Source organism: Agelaius phoeniceus, chromosome 1 (genome assembly GCF_051311805.1).
Source record: "Agelaius phoeniceus isolate bAgePho1 chromosome 1, bAgePho1.hap1, whole genome shotgun sequence".
Lineage (NCBI taxonomy): Eukaryota > Metazoa > Chordata > Aves > Passeriformes > Icteridae > Agelaius > Agelaius phoeniceus.
The window spans coordinates 34976203-34998518 of NC_135265.1; the positions used below are offsets into that span (position 1 = coordinate 34976203).

The 22316-nt window shown below is 39.5% G+C and overlaps 1 protein-coding gene across 1 annotated transcript in view; it reads right to left on the minus strand.

Annotated features, from left to right (window-relative positions):
• Positions 1 to 22316, minus strand: part of JAZF1 (JAZF zinc finger 1) — a 190823-nt gene that overhangs the window by 7058 nt on the left and 161449 nt on the right. Inside the window, exon 4 of the mRNA XM_054635261.2 lies at positions 1630 to 1799. Coding sequence (XP_054491236.1) covers positions 1630 to 1799 — 170 coding nt within the window. The remainder of the gene's footprint in view (positions 1 to 1629; positions 1800 to 22316) is intronic.

The window sequence follows — 22316 nt, forward strand, 5'->3', positions numbered from 1 at the left end:
GAGGGCTGGCAGTCAAACAGAGAACAGACAGGATACAGCAAATTACAGGGTTCTCCTTCCAGACTTTGCCATTAAGCAAATGTTTTCTGCAATGCATAGATGCCCTCTGGGCACACGACTTCTAACAATCACCATGGCTTGTTTGCTTCCTGAGCTAGGGGGATTTAGCTTTTTATACCATACCCTCTGTCTGGCACAGCTCCTGCCACACACAAGGAAAGTATTGATCTTCCATAATGGGAGTTTATCTGCAAAATAATGCTTGCAAGTAGTCCAAAACCATCCTTCCCTCTGCCCTGGCCCTGGAGATGCTGTTCAGTTTTTCCTGTAACTGGAGAATAAACACTATATAGTTCAGGATAATCTCAGCAAAAAGACTTTATGTCCCTAAGAAATGAGCACACTGCTTTCTTTTCCATGTTTTATGAAACAGTGTTGTCAGGGCTAAGTGGTCTGTACAGGAACCTGAGTCTTATGATTTGCTGCTGTGGGAGCTGCTGCAGCATCACTGAAACAGGCTTTCATCCACTACATGGTTTCATGCACAGGTTTTCCATTCTTGCCACAGCTGTTTTATCTCAAATGCTATTGGCCTTCCTCTATTTCTATTTCATACTTCTGCTCTCTTTTAAGTCCCCACTTACCAGTTATTTAAAGGACAAGCCATAAAATACAACCAACCCAGCCACCATGGTTTTTTCAGTGCAGTTGGATTTTCCAGTAGTTCATGCAAAAACTTTAGAAAACAACTTAGAGGAAGTGTGCTAACCCACTACTTCCATTATGTCAGTGGTTAGAGAATGCCATACTGAAGTGCAAGATGTTCCGCACAATTTCATCTGTCTCTGCACTGATGCATGTGAAGCAACACTCCTGTAACATCCTGGCATGTTCTACATTGGCAAGCTCAAGGTTCCAGTTTAGAAATGCTTCACTCACATAAAAAAGACAAAAAATTTCTCATGATGGAGAGCAATTAAAGAACGGGACAGGGTGGGGGTGTCAGGGAATTGTTTCCCAGGGTGTCACACAAGGGGATGCATGTGGGGTCACTGATGGCTGCGTAAATGTGCCATGGGAACTTGGACCCAGGAACAGAATGATGCCAGAATTTCTGCAAGGCTCTGCCTTCCCAAGGTGAATTCTGACTTGCATGATGTTAACCATCACATTCCACACATCATCTTTAACAGAAAATGCACCCTGGGCACCGTCTCACTAAAGAGGAGGCAGTATCTCTAGGAGTTAAGCAGAAGGAATTGTTCCTGGCACAGATGGACAGAAGCTTTTTATTTCATGTTTCTGAAGGGGACCCAAGAGATTATTTTGCTTGTAGTACCTCCGGCATTCTGCAATTAATTTGTCTAAATAATAGAAAGCTCATTAAAAGCTTTTGCTCATGTAAAGCAAGAGTTGCTATATGTAATCTCTCTTGACAGACTGACATCCCTTGTAAAACTGATAAACCTGGCTGTGCTTGAGAGGAAACTAGTGAATAAAACATTCTGCTAAAATATCACAAAAATAATTGTGAAAATCCATTAAATGAGAAGAGTGCAAACTGATTTTAGAGGCTTTCCCCACCACCTACACCAGCAGGAAACAAGGTAGGTCTGCACTACTACTTACCTTATATCTTTTTTTACATCCAGGAACAGGACAGGCAAAAGGTTTCTCATCCCCTCCGTTCATGCACATTGAGCTAAGGATAGCTTCAGAGCTGATAGCACTTTCTGTAGTCCAGGACTCATCACTGTCTGATTCTTCATAGTCTACTTCCTCTTCATCATATTCACTACCTAAAAAAGCAGGGTAGTCAGATAAAACAAGAATAAATAAGAGCACAGCAAGATAACCCACTCTGCATTTATTACATCAGCTACAATGACTTGCAATTTCCCCACTTTTGTCTTTTCTGGAAGACAGTTATTTTAAATTTTACAACCGTATCTTTCTTGTAGTTATTTATTCCTTCATAAAGACACCAGTGGTTCTTTTTCTAATAACCAGGATGGGCATTATTAATATATCTTCATAAACTGTTAACTGCACGGCACAGAAAGTTCAAAGGACTGATTTTAAAATGCAGTTTCATTGCTTCTCAAACACCAGGATCCAGGATCTTTCCCAGTGCCCTAACGGAAAATGTGCTCCTCCCCTCCTCCAATTAAAGCTAATTTTAAGGCATTTCTTTATGCAATACAATACTGAAGAGTGTAATTCTACAGATCATAAACAGTGTAAAATAATATGTTGACAAGTCCTAATGCATTTACTAGCCCTTTGGAATTAATAGGAATTATAGCACAACATTAATAAGAATTATATTGTAGCAATTACAGTTGTGAAATTCATTCCCTCAGGTGTGGGTATAAATTGCATTGTGTGGCTGCCCTGAACAGACCGCATTATGTTCCAGATATGCTAAGACAGCCATCTGAGCAGCTGGTGCTGAGTTTATTTATTATTTTTAATTGCAATAACTATTAATGAAATCCTCTGAAGAAGTTAAATGTGAAACAAGAGAAATTAGAAAAGCAGAATTCCAACTGTAAAAATACACTTGAAAAAAGAAAAGCAGGGGAGGGAAGAGCCGCAGCTGATTAAAAAGAAAATATATGCACAGAGGGAGAGAGAGGGAAAGCTGAGGGAAACTTCTGTGGTGTCAGCAGGAGGTGGTGCTGTGTTTCCCCTCCCCTTTCTTCTTTCCCTTTCCCAGCTCTGCTAAATTTTATCCTTTCTGCTGAAAGACAATTTGGCTCTGAGTGCTGGAACAGCTCCCGCTATTAAAGACAGTTATGTGACACTTGCATGGCTCTTCCCTCATGTGCCCTTTCAGTGCACAGCTCTGAGCAGCTCTACCCGCGGAGGAGAAAATGCAGACAGACAGATGCCTCATGGCACTTTAAAACATTCTGAATTCACAGGGAAAACCCACACTGCCAAGTACAATGGGTTTTTAGGGGTGTTTCTGCTTCTGCTGAAACTCCATACTTACTGCCTCTTTGGACTCCCCCTTCCCCAGCATTCCCAGTCAGACTCAGCACTGAGTAACAACACGTGGCAACTGGTAGCTGCCAGCAGCCAGGGCTCCTGAGCTTTGGTCAGGACAGATGTCAGGCTGTCCACATTTCTATCCCGTGGCTCCCATCTGTCTGGGATGGAGCGCAGATGAGGAAAGAGGAATGGTTTCCCACCAGCGACAAGCGTCGACATGAGCGCACGCATAGGTCCTGCAGCACATCTGGAAAACTCTGCCCTGCTGACTGCAGCTCCTCATCCCACTCGGAATGAGCGAGAGCCAAAGAAAGCATTATTGACCTCTTAAAATATTTCTGAACTCTAGGAACAGTTAACCTAAAATGAAGTTAAGAGTTGTTATAGTTTAATTAACTAATAAAAAAATGGAGGCAAAACCACAACTCTGCTTCTACGATTTCCTGCCCTTGATTGTATCTTGATGGAAAAAATTCCTCAAGCTGTTCCTTTCAAACCTTTTAGCTCAGTGGGGTTTTTTTAAAGCAAATGAAACAGAAAACCCTATTGTAAACACACATATGCACTCCTAGGATGACAAAACATACAATTCTAAACACTGATACCAACAATTTCTGTCTTTATAATCACCCCCCGTTGTGTGCCCCCTTAAGAGCGGGTGATTTCCGCCCAAATAGGATTTTGTCCTCCTGAAGAAAACATCATTTGAAACTGTACAACATCTCTCAGGGACACCACTCCTTTTAGTGATGATAAGGAGTATGCATTCATAAAGCAACAATCAGTGCTCTTTAAAACTTAATATGCAATATGATGTATAAAGTAAGAGGTACACAAAACAGTGGGGAGAAGCTGCAGTCAGGACTATTTTGCATTTCCTTAGGTTTTCCTAGATGGATTAGGGGGTGCCCTTTTAGTTTTTCAGTAGTTTTGTACAGTAAGATCCAATTTTGTAAAAATGTTTGCCTGTACTTCAGTCAAAGGTAGAAAGTATGTGTGAGATCACACCATCCTTATGGTTTTCTTTTCATTGGCTTGCCTGAACAAAAATGCAAGATTTGGTCTAGTATACTCAAAGCAGTTCTTTAACCAGTATAAGCAAATGCTCCATTATCCTAATTTTTTAAGTTCAGATGTCACTACAGATTTTACAAATACAATGAGCTTTTTCATATGAATGACCATATAAATATGTACTTCTTGAACAAAACAGTAATACTAATGGTGCAGAGTATGATGTCATATGAAGCTGGAAGTGCAGCCTATCACTGCTTTTATCTAACAGGGTTCTACTGAACTCAATTGCTTCTACTTTCTTAAAAAAAATAAAAATGAGAAATCCCAAATATATTTAAAAGGATCTTAGTATAAGGAAAATGCAAAAAAATTTGCTGCCTTGAAAAATTTCATTAGCAATAAAAATTCAACCCTAAAATAATTATGTTGTTTCAGTTGTTATAGAAAAACAACACTGATTTAGTCATGCTTTTAACCAATTCTGCCTCAGAATTTAATTTCCTCAGTTGTCAGTGTCTAAGAGCAGCAACCCATGTGGTGCCTCACCAACTGTGTGCAACACATCAGAGAGGGGGGAAATAAAACAAGAGGAAAAACAAAAAGCACAACGCGCAGGTTGGCGCTGCCATTACAAACAGCCCCTGGATGAGGTATTTTAATTAAGTGGCGCAGGGCTGAGCACGGTGGCTCTGTGAGGCCGTTCCCAGGCGGAGCAGGAGGCTCCATGTCAGGTGTACAAACTGCAACCCGAGCCGGCGCTGCCCCGGCTCCTGGGCAGCGTTCCCAGGACCAGCCCTGCGCCGAGGGGAAGCGCGCAGCAGCGCACTTTGATCGAGATAGAGTGAGTTAATTGCTTGCCTTTTTTTTTTTTTTTTTTTCCAGACTTGGTTGGTGTTTCACAATTATATCTGTAAATATTTACTTTTTTTAAAGGAAAAAGAAAAAAAACCAAATTTAAGTGCCTTTGCATCTAACCTATGGCCTGCTCCAGGGTGTAACAACTGCATGACTGGGGCAGTATTTGCAGTAACTTTTCAGAGAGGTCCCAGAGAGCTGCCTTGCTGAGCTCTGCTTGGATGCTGCCATGCTCATGGAAAACAGGATGCTCTGCTGGGGCATGCTGCCCTCAGGGCACTGAGCTGAGCCATTCCTGTAGCATGTGGGCCAATGGCTTTACCCTTCCTCCTCATGCTTGGAAAGCAGACTGAATGTTCCTCCCACTGAAAAATATGAGAACTAGGCTTCAGAAGTCTGAGTAGCAAAAAAACCTCCCCCCAAACTTGACAACACACAGTTCTGTAAGAAAAAGCATCTAAACATCTGGCTGATAGAGAAGCACATGCTTTCAGCAAGGCACTATACAAATATACAATATTATTATCATAACTAAATACTAGTTCTACCATAGCAAAAAAAAAACCCAACAAACCCCAAAACTCTCTCCTCTGGCAATGCTTTTTCTGTGGCTTCTTGCTAGATCATTGCTCTTTAAGATAATATCCAGTTTCATCATCTGGCTTTCATTCAGAGACCCTAAATAGTTCTACCTTGGCCTAACCTAAACCACTGCTTTATTATCCAAATAACTCAGTAACATCTTCTTAATATTGCACCCGCCCTCGCATGCAATATTCCCTCAGTCCTGGCCCACAAAGCCATTTCCCCACTCCTCATTCTAGTGACTTTGCCAAAAGACTCACTTCATCTGTGCTGCCCCCAGCAGATCAAAAAATGAAACAAAAGAAAAGCAAGGAAAGAATGCTAGCTCAGCCTTTTTTTTCCCCTGCAATTTTCCATGCTGAGACAATGCCACTTCTCCTCAAAGGGGAGGCGAATTCCACTAGGCACAGCTCACAAAGTATGCCATATTGGAGCCAGATAGCACATCAAATTACCTGCTATGAGAAGCCACAAAATATACTGGGTCACAAAGAGTTCCAGCAAGTTACTTCTCTTGTAATTTTCACACTGCATTTAAACAACCCATCACAAATAAGGAAGCTGTCTATGTCACAGACAAAAGTAAAGACATGCCCGAAAAGGGATTATGATTACTGCCTGCAGGGTAAGAAGCCTTTGTAGTTTGACAAAAAGCAAAACTGACCATAAAGACTTGGTCTACACCTCTGCTGCCAGTCAGTTTTCCTATCAAAATCAGTGAGAATGTCATTTAATCCTACAGCAAACATCTCACCTCTTCAATGCCCATCTACTACTTTTTCGTTTTCCAGTAGATGAAGTCAGTACTTTAAAGAGCTCAGGAATAGTTAGCAGAGAGCTAATTCATTTGCCATTCTGGAGCAGATAACATGCCAGCTACACTGCTGAAAATCTGGGGCCTCATCTTTCATATTTCTGGGGTTATTTACACCACTTTAGCTAAGACAGATTCTGCTTTTTGCATGAGCAGATTCATTCTATCGTGAGATTTACAGAGGATTTTCCCCTGAACTTTAAATGAATCTTGGTTCTAGCAGGTGCACAGCATTTGTCGCTACATTGCTTTTCATATCTAAGGACTTCTCTGCTGTGCCTTTAAACAGAAAAAAGACAAAGCTGATTTAAACCAGCACAAGCTGTGTGTGCCATTTTAATGAGCAGGATCTATCTTGACCTCTGATCAAGAACATTATGAGTTCTTCCTTTCTCCTCCCATGAAGAAAAGAAAACCCAAAACATCCTTGCCAATTATTTCTGTGACCAGAAAGCATACATTTAAGTATACAATGAATAACTGTGAGCAAATAGCTTACTGCAGTGGGAACCAACATTGCTAGTGTCACCAAAAGTTCATGGTAATTCCATGGATTTCTCATAAAATTCAGCTTCACACTTTGTCCTGTGTGAGACTTGCAGTTTGTATTTCATAGAAACAGTTTTATGACAGCAATTCTTATGTTAAGAACTTTGCATTCCCATATAATGCGACAGTTTCCTTGATAAAAAAAAGTGAATTATTAATACTGTGTGAATTTTGAGTTAACACTAAAGCACATTTATGGATTTGTCAGACTTCTTCCCTCTGTGCCCATGGATGCACACAGCAGGGACAATGCTCCTACAGCTGATACTCACTGCTGATCTAAAAACATATCAAGTCATTCAAAATGAAATATTCTTCCTTCATATAAAGAACAGGAAATAAATGCTCAGGGCAATGAAACAAAAACCAGTCAAATAACAGCAGCCATGCAAGTCTTTAGTCTAGAAGCTGTAGCAGGACTCTCTCAGCTGAGAGCTGATACAGGTGGCACAATGCACTGGCTCTGCAAACTCCAGCAACAAATGTCAGGCACTGACTGTCCAGACACACTAAGTCAGGATCTTTGCTCACTTGCGTGCTTTGGTGGGTGGAGAGAGGGGACTCAGAGGACAGAAAGTGGTTTTCAGCCTTTGTAAAAAGTCCACTGAGATTAATTTCTTACATTTTCAAAAATACTTTTACCATTTGTGTCCACAAAGATGATATAGACACAACTGAAGAAAACCCAGAGAGGTTTAACAGAGCACTGTGCAGTGCTACAGACACTGGCATTTTAGACAGCAAGTGCCATTCCAGTGTTTGGATTAAGCACCTAAGCACAACAAGCACTAGGTTCACCTCAGTGAAGGCCAGAGCACATGGGTATAAGCACAGGGAGTTGAGTTTTTGCTCTTCTCCCAGTAAATATTCCTGATCCTCATTTCTGGGTGAGGAGGGGCAATTCTGTGCTCAAAGCCAACTGCATGCTTGGAACTTTGCTGTCACTGGTGGGAGCTGATTGAGATGGTTATGGTTTGTCAAACAGGCACTTGCCAGGGCTGACAGAGGCCTCCATCCCTCTTCATGATCACAGCAGAGCCATGAAAATAGCAATTAGGACTTACCACGGCCTTGGCCCTGTGCCAGGCGGGGCGGGGGCTCAGGGCTGTCCCTGCGGCCGCTGCCAGCCCAGCCCAGCGCATCCCGCGGGCTCTGGCTGCTGCTGCCGGCATCCTCCTCTTCCCATGACACCAGTCAGAGCAGGATTTGGCCAGTACAATGTCTTCTGGAGAAACCACCCTTCCTTTTCTCTTTTCCAGTCCTCTCCTAGCTCAGATCAAGTATCAAGTGCTAAATAATGAGCTGTTAGGATGTGTTACTGCCCAGAAGAACTAATTTTCTATTGTCTCTGGCTGAAGCAAGGCTCAGCTAATGAATAAGCACCAAGAGAATTTCAAAAATGTACCTCATGTAATGATGTGAACACGGATTCAAATACAAAGGACAGTATGTTTTTTATCATTATTTTTAGGCACAAGGCACTTGAAAGCACTAGAGAAAATAAGTTGGGCAAAAACCTACACACAAAACACTTTTCTGTGTTTGGTTGCATCACTTGAAGAGCAGCTTTCAGACCACACTTTCAGACCTCCACTGCTATAACCAAAGGAGGGAACATTTAGGCATCCAAAGCTATGGGCAGGTGTTTCTGGACATCCTCTCCCCTCTCTCCCAGTCAAATGGCAACTGTAAATTGCACAGCCACAGGGACAGTCTGAAGAGATCCTTCCCCCAGATATTTTGGAGGGTGGTACTTCAAACAGGATGAACCCACACATAGTTAAACATCCAGCACCCTGGTGTTTTAAATGACATGGTAGATAGGACAATTCCAACATTTCCCACCAACTGCAGTTTTCATTTCAGTGCTCTCAGTGTAAGCTCATGCTGAATTTTAAGTGACTGAAAATGTATCCCCTTACAAGGTTTGGATTCACTTTGAAAAGCACGCAAACACTCCTACTGGTAAAACATAAATCTGAATACATTGTATTTTGGTATATAATGATTTTGGCTGAGCTAACCTATATGGGAAATCACCTTAAAAGTTGGAGTTAAGCTAAAATGACAAAGGTACAAAATAAACATAAAGTTTTATATTTAAAGTGCTATTAGTATGACATTAGTGCTACATATTCTTTTTCACTGTCAGCAAAACTGAGAACTATTTACACATGAGATCTGCTCTCCATTTTGGGCTACTATAGAAACAGAACTAACATACTCAAGTTAAAAAAAAAAAATGTTCCCCAGAGCCAATACGGGGGTTGGTGGAGCAGCTGGATTCTATCTGGCCTTAGGAGCAACTGTGTGCCATTTTCTTTCTTGATATATCTGTGTCTTGATACTGGTATAGCAAAGAACAGTCTTTAAAACTAAAGCACTGTAAATCCTAATCCAAAGTTTATAAATCCACTTGCACACCTATATAAGCAGATATATTACAACTTACTGAATGTATAAATGCAAACAAAACATACATGTAATAAGATAAATAAATTAAAAAAAAATTCCACCACTTGCAATTACTTGTGGAACAGCAACTAATCACAAAAACATGCATGTAAAGAACTGATTCTGGAAAAAAACAGTCAACTGATACCACGGCATGTGTTTTGTAGAGCAGGGCTTTCTGAGAACGCTGCAGAGGTGCTAAAGCAAATTGTTATAATGTCACTGCACAATGTGCTGTTGAGGTTTTATGGTCACACTGCGCCAATAGTCTCGGGAAGTTATTTTGCATTCTTATATAAACTTTTTCCCCCAATCCTGTTTTCCACAAAAAAGGGCTTTCAATAATGTACAATCTTGTGTTTATACACAGTACAGGAAAAACATGATAAACCCAAGAACACAATCTCTGCTTTAAACATATTTAAAAACTAGATTTCTACAACTTCATGTAAACAAGAATAAGCTGTTAAACACTCACCAAAAGAGAACACAACCTTCCTGTAATTAAATGGCAGTGTTTTACATGGCACTTTTTAAAAATCATGAAAATAAAAAAGTAAATAAATAAATCAATCCAGCAGACCCCTCCCAATTTGAGGCTTAACCTGCAAAGTAACGTAACAGTAATAAAACCTATGCCAGCTGGAATCCTTTCGTTTTCTGGCTTTGGCATGAGAAGCAAGAGCAGGTATATGTTTGAAGAAAAACAAAGTAGGACATTTTCCACCTTTAGTCACAGGATGTTAATTGAACTCTGGCAAATGTTTAAAGATATTCGCAAAATGTTCAAAAAAGAATTAAAACCAGTTGGGGCTGAGAAAAAGAAACAATCCATCCTTCCTCCCCTCCCTTCTCTCCCCTCAAACATCTGTTCCAAACTTATACTCCAAAAACCACAGCAAGGAACAGTCATAATTAATGTTATTTTGGCTTTTTAGTTGCTAGGCCTGCATTCCGAGGTTAGAAATACAAAAATACAAGTTCAGGGCACTATTACTGTACTTAAGGACTCTCCTGATGCACATAACAAAAGTGCAGTTTTTCTTTTCTCTTCTTTACCCCATTTGATAAAGAAAGAGAAGAAAAAAATAGAAACGCTACTAGGAAACAGTTCCATGTCGAAGATAAAGGATTACAATAAAAAGGACCTACATAAATGAACTACACTTTATGAAGCTATGAAAATACATTTGAGACATGTTTTATACATGCTTTACAGCTGTACAAAAGCTACCCAGCCACTCAGAGTGCAGGCTATAAAACTGCTCATGCACACGGTGCCTCCGCACCCCAACTGCCGCGCCGTGCCTTCCCCAGCACGCAAACCCTGCAGGGATGCACTCAGCTCCCACCAGGCTCCCCCTCCCCAGGCATTGCTATCTCTGTGCAGGTACAGCCTGCACTACACCAGGAGTGCTGCTGATTTCAGCAGGGTCTGGCTGGGCAGGGGTTTCCAAGGTGCTCCTGTGAATGGGCTGCAGCATGCATGTCAGCCCCGGCGCAGAGCACGGAGGACCGGGGTGCGGAGGAGATGTGGAGGTGCAAGACAGCTCAGTGCTTTTTCAGCAGCTTTGGGCTGAGGAAATTTCATGTTTATGAGTCCCAAGAGGGCTACAAACCCCTGACCAGCAACAAGGGAGGCAATGGCAAATTCTCCACTTCAATGCACCGAAGGGCCGGGAGAATTTAATCTGCATGAATATACACTGACCACTTCTCTCTGCCTGCTTCTGAAGCTCTGACCATCTAGATTTAAGAAACACCATCAGCATGATTTAAGAGCTAGCCCTAAGACTCAGAATTGCCAGTAAGGGCTAAAATGGCTATCAACTACCGAACAAGAATGAAGGCTTTTGTCGGTTAAACTACACAAAAATTCTACAGGAAAGATCTGTTGTGTTTTTCATTAATCCTACTTTGTGTTTCTCAGAAAGAAATTAACCCAAGCATAAGAACACATTTGGTGGGGAGTCATGTCTCTTCTCTCATTTTTAAAGACAAAGATTCCGATAAAATAAAGTGTGCACTGTGCCTGTTAACGCTGTCACAAACCTTTCTTTGAGGCTGTCATTGTTTCAATCAGGTCTATAAAACATATGTTAGCAGGTGTGAGTTGTTTCAGGTGACATATCACTGGGCTGAAATCAAAGTAGTTTTCAAACTGCTATTTTCCATTGCTCCTTGGCTTCTTGAATCCTTTGACATTAGAGGCAGAAATGCTCAGAAATTGTTGTGAATGCCACTGCCTGACTATATATGGAAAAACCTTTCAAGAGGGAGACTATGCTGGCAAGGACAAAGCACCAGCCTTCATCTTCAGCAAGAATTAGGGTGGTGTCTTCCACCTGTCAGCCACAAGCACTAAAAAGACAAGAGGATCTTGTGGTTTTAGGGGTCAGCAAATGTTTCATGGTTTTTAATTCACTTGGAAATACACAAAAGCTACAAAGAGCCCTGTTTTTCCTAAAATGTCACATACTTTTGAGAATCTTGTACTGGCTAACATCAACTCATGATACACCATTTCCCCTGTGAAATAAACCTCTCTGGGTTATAAGTCATTGAGTGTGAAGTGGTATGTTAGTACTTGCTTTTTATTACTTCTGATTTGCTTTGGCCACAATGCAAGGAAAACTCAAACATTTGCTGAAGTTTCATCATCTTCAGCACACTGAAGTGCCGCCTAAATGAGTCTGGCTTTTTTTCTGCTAAACCCTAACACTGCTGTCAGTGAGCAGACATGCAGCACCAGTAGACATGGAGTAAGTGTTTCAGTCCTCAAGGTACTACAGTGGTACAGATAAATCCCATTTAATGTCACAGTGTACTATACATATAGGTATGTATATGTGTAAGTATATATGTGCACATATATACACACATCTAAATTTAAATAAACACCTAAAAGCTCCATGTGGCCACTACTGTTTCTAACTTGGAGAAAAACATTTGTGTTTTCAGCAAGGAATTTTCAAGATAACTAGCAGATTACTTACAAAGCTAAAGAGTAAATAAATAAATAAAAAAATCCTTCCACCAATTGGCCCTTGCAGTATAAACACACAAACATGAATGCCATCATTGTTACCCAGAACTGCTGAAGTAACTTTTTGGGTGTCACACTGTTCCTATGTTAAACCCCAGTTTAACATAGTTATGCCACAAGCTGTGAAAGGCAGACACAATGTGCTTTCTACAAAATGCATAGTTTTTACACATTTGGAGAAAGATAGGTCTGTGTGTGATGTGTATGCTTGCACACAAAAATCCCTATCCTATCACAAATTAACAAGTAAGATAATCTTTATTTTTAAGCTTATTGTACATTTTTTGTTCTTTACGCTGTTAAAAATGGTTTGCCAGGGCAGGCTACTATGATGGGGATTATAAAATAGTTCCTGTGCTTGGAAGTACTTTAAATCTACAAGCCATGTTTCTATTGCTGCTTTGTAGCTCAAACCCCAAAACTAGTGATGATTTTATGAGTTGCTGTAGTCTAGACAACTCGGTTACTTTTCAATTAAATTGTTCCTTGGGGAGACTACTGTGAAAATTCCCATACAATTAATTACAGGTATGTGCAATTAAAATACAATTCTACAGCACAGTAGCTTTACAATTGCTGGTGCAATTTATGTCTGTATCAAACAAGAATGCTCTGAAGGGGCTGGGAAGACGAAGCACAACACGAAGTCGAGATTACATGTAAAGCTACCGGTAGTGAATGAGATGAAATAAAAGGTAGTGTTAAATTTTTGTGTGCCTTTTCCTCTGGTCAGATTCAGAATTCTACTAGAAAGCACAAAATCTGACAACTGAGCTAATCTTCCCAGAACATATTTTTATAGCAAAGTGGGCTCAACACATTTTTACTGCCAAGTTAAAAGCAAATCAGAAATTTAACAGAGTTATAATGAAATTGCACCCATAAAGCAGGAAAATGAAGAAAAACAGAAAATGCAGCAAAAAGCTGAGAGGAATCATGATTAAAAAAAGTCACCATGTATTTCCCCTCACAGCAAAGCCCCACTTTCCCCCATCGGTTATTTTCATATTAGCCTTACTGTCCTCTTTATATACTTAAAAATATCCTTTTAACTCTGAAAGCAATTTAATGGTTAGAAGCAACACTTTAAAATAATGTCATTCTGTGAATATAGTATAGGACTTTTTGTACTTAAGTTATAAGTTAGTTTAGGATGGAGTTAAACAAAGGACTAAGCAGGGCAGGTTATCATAGCACATGTCTTTATGCAAACCATAGAAAAGATCAGATCCAGTAGAATCTCCATACTTTTGCTCCATCTTCACAAGTTTACAGGCCTGAATCAGTGGAAATATCAAACCTCTGAAAAATTAAGACACTTATGGGTCATGTCAGCTTGTCTTGCACTGCCCTGCAGAAATCCTCCAGGATCTGTACCCCAGAGCTACAGGACTGTGAAAGAACTGTAGTCATGGACTTGCAGCCCTGTGGTCCTTACAGCCTTAACCAACACTCCTCGTTCACCTGGTCCATGTGCACTGAAACAGGTGGACTTTGAGGGGTCCCAAACACCCTGTAAAACAAACCAGATCACTTCAGTAAGGCAAACAGGGCTGGGGTTTGCGAGTCCTAACGACTCTCGCTTTGCCTGGGAGATGAAAAAAAGACACCAGGGCCTCCCTTGTAAGAGACACAGCCATCCAAGTGGGCCAGCTCCTATCCTTCCTCCTTTTAGGGTTCAGCCAGACTGCAGAGCAGGTACCCAGGTAATTGCACAGCTACGGGTCAAAAAATGTGCAGGTTTGACCAAGTTAATGTCTTGGTCTTCAGGATAATTTCAAACTGTTTAATTTGGAGCTACAAGTTAGTCCAAGATGTGACTACACCGTTGCTGTGCCTACAATATGGAATTATCTCTGCTCTGCAGATCCTCCAATCCTAAGTCTCAGTATGCTCTGGGAATGTAAATCTTTTAGTTTGGTTTAGTCACTGAGTAACCAGGTTAATACACAGACTTGTCTCTCTAAGGAAGCCAGGCAGTCACCTGACAGCTGATGATTGCTAGGAAATTAAAAAAAAAAAATCAGTTCTGAGGCCCTTAGCTGAGTACAATGATGAACACTACAACATTTTTTCACTTTGGATTACTGAAGAAAGAGCTAAATATGTACAAGTTTACAGCCTGGCTCCCTAAAATTGGAATGTGACATCTAGATCTGAAAAAAACATCTTTTAGCTGTGGGAACAAATCCCACCTATTCTAAGAAAACCCCTATAGGAAATAATTGTATTTTTACTTACTATTTTTCATTGCTACTAGAAACCTTCTATTACAGCTCTATTCCTTAAGGTAAGGAAACTGGAAACTATTACAGATTTATCTTATTATTCATGCTTAGTCATGACTTCATGTTAAAATCTCATACCGTATCTAAGCACACACATATACTATAGTTAAGTAACATATTGATCAACTGTTTTGCATAATGTCATTCATTTTTTTTTTCATTATTTTTTACAAGAACACCCATAAGGGTGTTGGAATAGGTACCTCACACTGCTAAATGCTGGGCAATTATATGTACAATATTAGTTAGCGTGCAGGATTAATATATGGTCCCAAACCCGCATTTTGGCTCCAATAAAGAAAGTTCTCTGGTGTCATCTACACAGAAATGTGAAACACTGAAGCACTTCAGAAGGAAATGTTGTCAGGGACCACAATTCAGTTTCCACAAGGTATTTTAACATAGATTTTTTCCTACCTTGCAGGTCTGAAATATCAAATGTATTCAAACATTCATTATGTTGGAGAACTGAATTTGGTCTTCATTTTATGAAGTATGCCTTACTTATTTGCCCATAGTGTTTATCCAAGAGTGAGTCCATATATCTAGTTTTTAATAAAAACATAGCATAAAAGTTCTTCAGTCTCTGAAGAGGCAATTAAACAAGTAGAAAATTCTGAACAAGTAATGAGATGGTTCCTCAGACATCTGAAAGTCTGTTTTTTCAAGCTGCAACAGAGCTTGCTTGATTCATGCTTTACTGTGCTGGACACCCTGTAAGTCAAACACAAAAACTAACACTCTCAGCCCACTTCTCAACAATTTAATACAACAGCCCTGGGATTTGATTTAATATTTCTACTTTTCATTATGTTTTTCAATTACATCTGCATGATACTAGGCCACTTTAACATGAAGTGTAATAATTAAATTTAAGCATTTACAGTATGCTAACACACGTGAAGAATTTTTGAAGTGAATGGCTAAAGCTGGGTTTTCGTGACTACATAAATTCTTGAGCTTGCAACTCTGCAAGTGGTGAATACTCCATTCCAGTCTGACAAAGCACTTGTTATGTGCTCCAAGTCAGGCAGCATTTACTTCCTTAGTATTAGGTGCTAAACATTAATCATGTGCTTGAAGCCCACGTGACCTGAATTTGTAGCGTGATTTTCAAAATGCCATCAATGTGTACTTGTTCCCACTCATTTGTCCTCCCAAGTCTAATTTCAAGCTCCCTTAAAATCTAGTAAAAGAATATTTTGCAGTCCACTTTGCTTATAAAAATATGCCCACCACAAAAGAGCAGTATCTCTCTAGCTGTAGCAATATTGAGTAAATCTTCATTGCCCAAAGAGAAAGCTGTTGCAGATTATCAACTGAGTAGCAGATTGAATGGTTCAGAGTCTACTCTGATTCAGCCTAACATGGAGTTCAGAAATGCCACCTGCTGACAGCAGCCAAACAGATTCTGCTATAAATAGCAGTCCTGCAACAAATTCAGCTTAATTCAGCTACACATTAATAGCATATCCATCAACATATAAAAGCTTTGAGCACCTAACTCCTCCTCCTGTAAGTCTTCAATTAATTTGTGGGGGGAACACCCCTGTTATTTTACATTTCTGCTGTTCACTCTAAACTCACAAAGTAGTTCAGCTGAGCAGATCTCTTTTTCTTGCTGAATTCTGTTTAGTGTGCAGTTCCAGCACTCTGTGCAACAGCTGTCTGTGCCATATGATTACTTCATTGTTGAAAGCCTGACATATGGAAACTCTACTGAAATGTTAGCTGCTTTGATACCTATGAAGAGGAATGAGCTTTTACATTACAACAATGCATTTTTTCAACAACTTAAAGTAAAAAAAATTAAACACACATTTAGAATCTAAACCATATTAGTTTCCAGCTTATGCCTGTTACTCTACTTCAATGCCCAATTCCAAAGGCTGGTTACTATTGTGGTTTTGGTTGCTATTACCAGCAAACAATGGGTGGTTTTCTTTCAGCTTTTGCATTCTTGGAAAAGAAAAGGGAACAGATTCAAGAGGAGGCCCGTGGGATTCCTTCATGAGTTATCCATGAAGGCAAATTTATACAGCAGAATTACAGGAATAGAATCTCGTATCATGGAGATAACAGTACATGAGATAACCAGGCTTATTGGGAAAAGTCCCTAACTGCCACACAGTGTTTCCCTTCCCAAAATCAAAGCTTCCACAACAGACAGCTCCTTAGTGGATCAGAAGAAAGGTGGTTCCTTACAGACCAATTTCTGAGCCCCAGCTGCCTTTGGTAGGTAGAGAAAGGAGCTCCTTTGTTGCAATATGCAGACTTTCCTCCCCTGTAAATTAGTCACCCATAGAGGGAACACAATGATGCTCTAAATTATTTCATCAGCAGCATGAACACTAGTTAACACAGAAGGAAGCTGTAATTTTTTGTTCACTGTTTTGCCAGTAGTAGCATTTGAATCCTGAAAAAAATCCATCTGAATCAGAGAAGATACTAATAGTATCTTCTAGTGAGTTTTTAGGATTTATTAATTTTATTGAGTAAAAATTTATATGTACCTTTTAAGAAAATATTCAGTCTTAGAAGATATTCCCTAATGATGTAAATGGGATAAGATTATCCTTAATTTAGTTACCTAAACCCAAATCAAACACAAATATATTTAAAATTACTGCAGACATCTAAGAATGCAATCACTCTAGATACAAAAAGTACTCTTAACTACACCAGGCTCTGAAAATAAGACACTAGGGGAAGACTGATTTTTTTTTTCTTTTGATTGAAAATTAATTGAATTTCACTTTCTGTTAGAGTGACATATTATATTGTGTTTCACCACTGGTATGATTTATTAGACAAAAATTGGCCCATCTCACATAGTGTGTTCTGACTGAAATAGTGCAGCTTTAGGACTACTGACAAAGCTACAAAGCAATCATGATTTCAGTTTTAGTATATGCTCTATATATCTACAAAACCACTCCTTTATTATAAATTTGCCAAAGCATCACTCAGACAGTATCCTAAGATGGCACATGCAGTAATTTCTACATCAACATTAATAATTTGATTGCCTCAGTAGTATTTTTTTTCAAGTCTCATAACATTACTTTGCTGAATTTTTAGGCATATTTCATTAAAATATCACTCTTTAGACGTTAGACTTCTAAAGGTTAAGGCAAATCCTACAAAGCATTTTTTTTTTCACTCCAGATTAAAATGATTTATTACTTTCAAGTTTTACCAGAAAGGAAAAAACCTCCAAAATTGTAAAGTTAGGTATTTTCTGTGGGTAGAAAATGGAGTCACATTACTAGATACTGAGACTGGACTGGTGGAAATTTTAAGGAAGTCTGACATATTTATGAAAGGTAAAAGCTTTCAAATGCAATCAATCAAAAATGACTGAACAAATATGACTCCCCAGAAAGGCAATAATATCCCAATTAATAAGAGAAACCAATAGTTAGTCACCTACTCAAATGACAGCTGTAAATCAAAATGGGACTTGCCAATTCTCTCATGGGGTCAGCCTATGACCACCCATGAAAACTGCACTCTTTCATCTCCTTCCCAAGTGGAAGGGCTGAGAAATGGCCACAGCTTTTCCAGGCAACCACAGCATCCTCAACACTTCGTGCCAGGACTGGCTGCCATCCACTGCCCCAAATGATCAGGCAGTAAATAGGTCTATAAACCTATTAAAACTGCATAAATGTTATAACTTGTAATCTATATAAAATAAAAAATAACCAGGAAAGGATGTCTAGGAGCCAGCTTCTTCAGAGCAAAATGAAATGCTAAGTATGAGATTTTTTTTACTCCAGCTTTTCTTTTTCTATCTTTTTTTTTTTTTTTGTGCAGAGGAAGGTGGGAGGGCACAAGATTTAGGGTTGAACTATTAAAAAGCCAGTTGGTGGTATTAAACTCTTGCTTCAGGATTTATAGGAAAGCAAAAAATTCACTCCTGGCTGAAATTTATTATTCCAGGCCTGGAATAGTTTTTTAAAAAGAAGGTCATAAAAATAAAGGAAAATAATAAACAAACACAAAAAACAGCGGTTTCAGATGATTTTTGGCATTTCTTCAATGCAGAAGTGGCTTTTTTTTTTTTTTGAATGAGACTTATTATTATGAATTACTTTTCTAACTAAAATTGGGAACAGGTTATTTTACTAATTAATTCCCAATAATTTACTATCACTGGATCTCTTTTAAAGCTTTTCAGTATGAAGAGATATCACAGCTTTCAAAGGAATGTCAATGCTCTGACTTACACTCAAAAGCCAGGAAGTTAGGAGTGGAAATTTCATCTGTGAGCCACACAGATGTATGAAAACATTCAAAAAATTAACAACGTATGTTAAGGATGCAATGCCAGCCCCATTTTTATCCATAACTAGACTTCATTAGTTTTGTGGGTTTAAAATTGACATTTAAAAATAAAAACAACATAAGTTTTTGTGACTTAATTGACTGCTCCTTAAATAAAGAGATGTTTCAGTATTTGCAGACTGCTAACATCTTTCCAAAATAAGCTGTGTGCTGGTGCTACTTTGCTCTATTTCCCTATCACCCTAAGGAGCCTTTACTCCTGATGGAAGCCATTTCTTTTGCTAAACCCTGCCTGTGAACTCTAACAAGACCATTTAAGCCCTACTAAACAAAGTCTCCTGGGAGACACTATTGTTAAAATAAAAACTGGAGCAAATTTTTAAAGTGAACTTTCTGCAACCATTAGAGGATGCAGGTCTTAAGAAGAAGAGAAAACTTGTTATAAGAGAGGGAACAAAAAGCCAAATGTAAGCAGAGAGCATATAAGAGCCACCCTGAGGGAACAGAGGAGAGGTATAGAAAATTAACTACTGCATTTCTACTTCCCACCAAAAGCACATACGGGCCTTTTCAGGGGACTAACACACAGAAGCTGAAGACAAATACATGTCTAACTCATTACCTGAGAAGAGCCAAAAAGAGCACACTTCTTTGCTGAATATTTCTGCTTCTCTATGAATAATCTCCTTTACCAAGAAGCAGGAGGTGCTTTCATGTGCACATCCAGCATTTGCAACATCGACGTGGGTCAGTCTGGAGGCTGCTCAGCTCTGCCTGAGAACGAGGCCCCATGGTCTTTTGGCACAGGTTTTTACTGTAAAACTTAACAAACACTCTCGGCAGCCAAAACACCTTGAACTGCCTCTTATCATGTTTCACAAGCTGAGTGGGTTTGAGTCTGGTCACTACCTAGATGAGAGATCATTATATGAAATTGCACTCTGCTGAAAACTTCCAGCAGTAGCTTAAATCTGTCGGGAAGTGGCGAGACATCGCCGTGGGGACATGCACCAACAGGAGTGGGATCCAGGCAGCTCCTGGCTTCACCCAAGCCAAGACTAACAGCCCTGGGAAAGCCAAGATGAGCAGCTCCCCAAAAGAGAGGACAGTACGTGGAAAAGGGGACTCAAAAGATTAGTGTGGTTTTCGCTTTCTATGTTGAATGAGAATGACGAGAAGCCATATGTGACAGACACTCTCTCCTGAGGAACATGTGTTCCATGCCACCTCACCAGCCTGTAGGGCATGATTCCTCTCTGGCATCTGAAGTGGCACCACCTTGGGCAGTGACAGTAATGCCAGGCACACACTGCTGAGCCCTCACGAACTATCCAACAACTGAGACAGGAGACAATAAAAGGGAAACAGCCATCCTGAGACTTGCATGAATGAACTAGGTCAAAGCAATCACACTTTATTTTTGACAAAGCATAGGTCTAAAGGAGGATGAGGACAAGGATTATATTTGGATTATAACAAATACAGGGCATAAGGCAACCTAAGGGAAAATAGACTCTTGGTTTTCTCAATTACCACAACATACACGTTTACCTGCATTCAAAGACGAATTAACAAGAGTTTTCTCGGAGTACAAATCAAACAGGACTGCATGGAAGGAATACAGCAATACTCTTCATTCTCACTGGATGCAGTGGAGGGTATGCCTGTAGGGCTTGAAAGCTGTGTAGGCACTGTGAGGCTGAAATGCAGGACAATTTACATACTGTAAATTGTTTCCCTGAAACAAAGCTTGCCTAACAACCCTTGGTTACACCACCTTGCTAATCAACTGCCCCATATACTTGCACTTGAGGGAAAAAGTTTTGCATTGGCCAATAAAAGACACGTGAGCTGCATATCTAAAGTTAGTCTGCAACCCCTACTGGGCTGCATCTCCAGGCACTCCACATACAGAAACTCAGCCATGGCATGACTCTGACCACCTCATCTACCGAAGTTAGAAAAAATCCTACATCAAGTAAACTCTGGGAAAAAAACTGTAGTTATCAGAAAAAGCTCAATGCTTACTTTAGGTCCAGAAAAACTTTTAAGAAGAGATACATGGAATTTCTGGGCTGAGGCTGCTGAAATGCAATGCAGTTAATAGTAAATTTTTAAAGAAGTCTTAAAGAAAGAATATGTGTTTTTTTGCTACCAGGATCAGCTGTAGCTTTGGAATAAGGGGTCCAAAAGGGAACTTGGAACAGAGGGTGCAGAAAGCGGAAGCTGGTAATATTTATAACCTGGCAGGCAGAACTTGCAGAAATGCAGCCATAACAAGCTGATTCTCTTAACTGCAGGTAAAACAACATTCTGACTAACTTTAAAAGTTTGGAAAATACACAAATAATGAAAGTATTTTGGTAGACAGATGCTGAGATTTTTTCTTTAGTATTTGATGGAACATGTTTCAAAGAGTACATCACTAGCCAATATTGCTGACAGATGTGCAAAGTTATACTACCTGACCACATCATGAATTAGCCTTCTTAGGAGGAGCTGTACAAAAAGTAAACAAAAGAAAGAAAAAACTCCTTGCCATCTTCTGTAGGATGACAAGGAAATGAATCAGTTTGTTTCAAACAGGAGATAATTAAGAAAATCTAAAATTTACTGAATTATATTAGTACTTTATCATTTAGCTTTTCTTGATGTGCTTCCCTTTTTTATAACCAGGGACATACTGAACAATCACTTCATTTTACAACTTGCAGACAGAACACCTCAAGGACTGCTACAATTTTTCTATTTAATCATTAATACTAAGACATGAAATAGCCTATATAAAAAACATGTGGTGTAACAGTTTTTCAGGGCAGTGATGCTCAAGTGATTTCCTGCTAAGGAGAATATATTGAACCTGTTTATTACAGAATAGAATAGCCCTATCTTATGCATTTAGCTTTTTAGAAGAAAATCCTGGTATTTAGTCTGAAGTGTACCAGAATTATCTGACAAGATCTCTACCTAAAGTAAATCAGACTGACTTAGGCCAAGAGATCTGGTTCAGGATAGCAAGCAATTTTCAGCTACTCTAATCAGTGCAAAAAAAATCCCAGGATGTTTATACCCTGGAAAACCACTGGAATATTAGCTTTTGAAGGAAATATAGATCCCTTTTTTCCTTTATTTCTTTTCATGAACATAGTTTCCTAATGAAAGTCATTTCTACATGATGACAGCAGCAGAACATTCCTCCCTGACCACTTACTATGAATTCCAGTTTCCCCCCACCAAAAAAAAAGGGGGGAGGGGAATGGGGTAGGGGGGAAAATACTGACCACTTCTTTTAAATCTTTAACTGTACCATAGGCAGAGCTCTCCTACTGACACATAAAGGTCTTTTGCACATTTGACATTTCTGGTAAGGTTAGTTTCTTCACATAATTTCAGCTGCAACATTTAAAGTTAGCATCCTCTA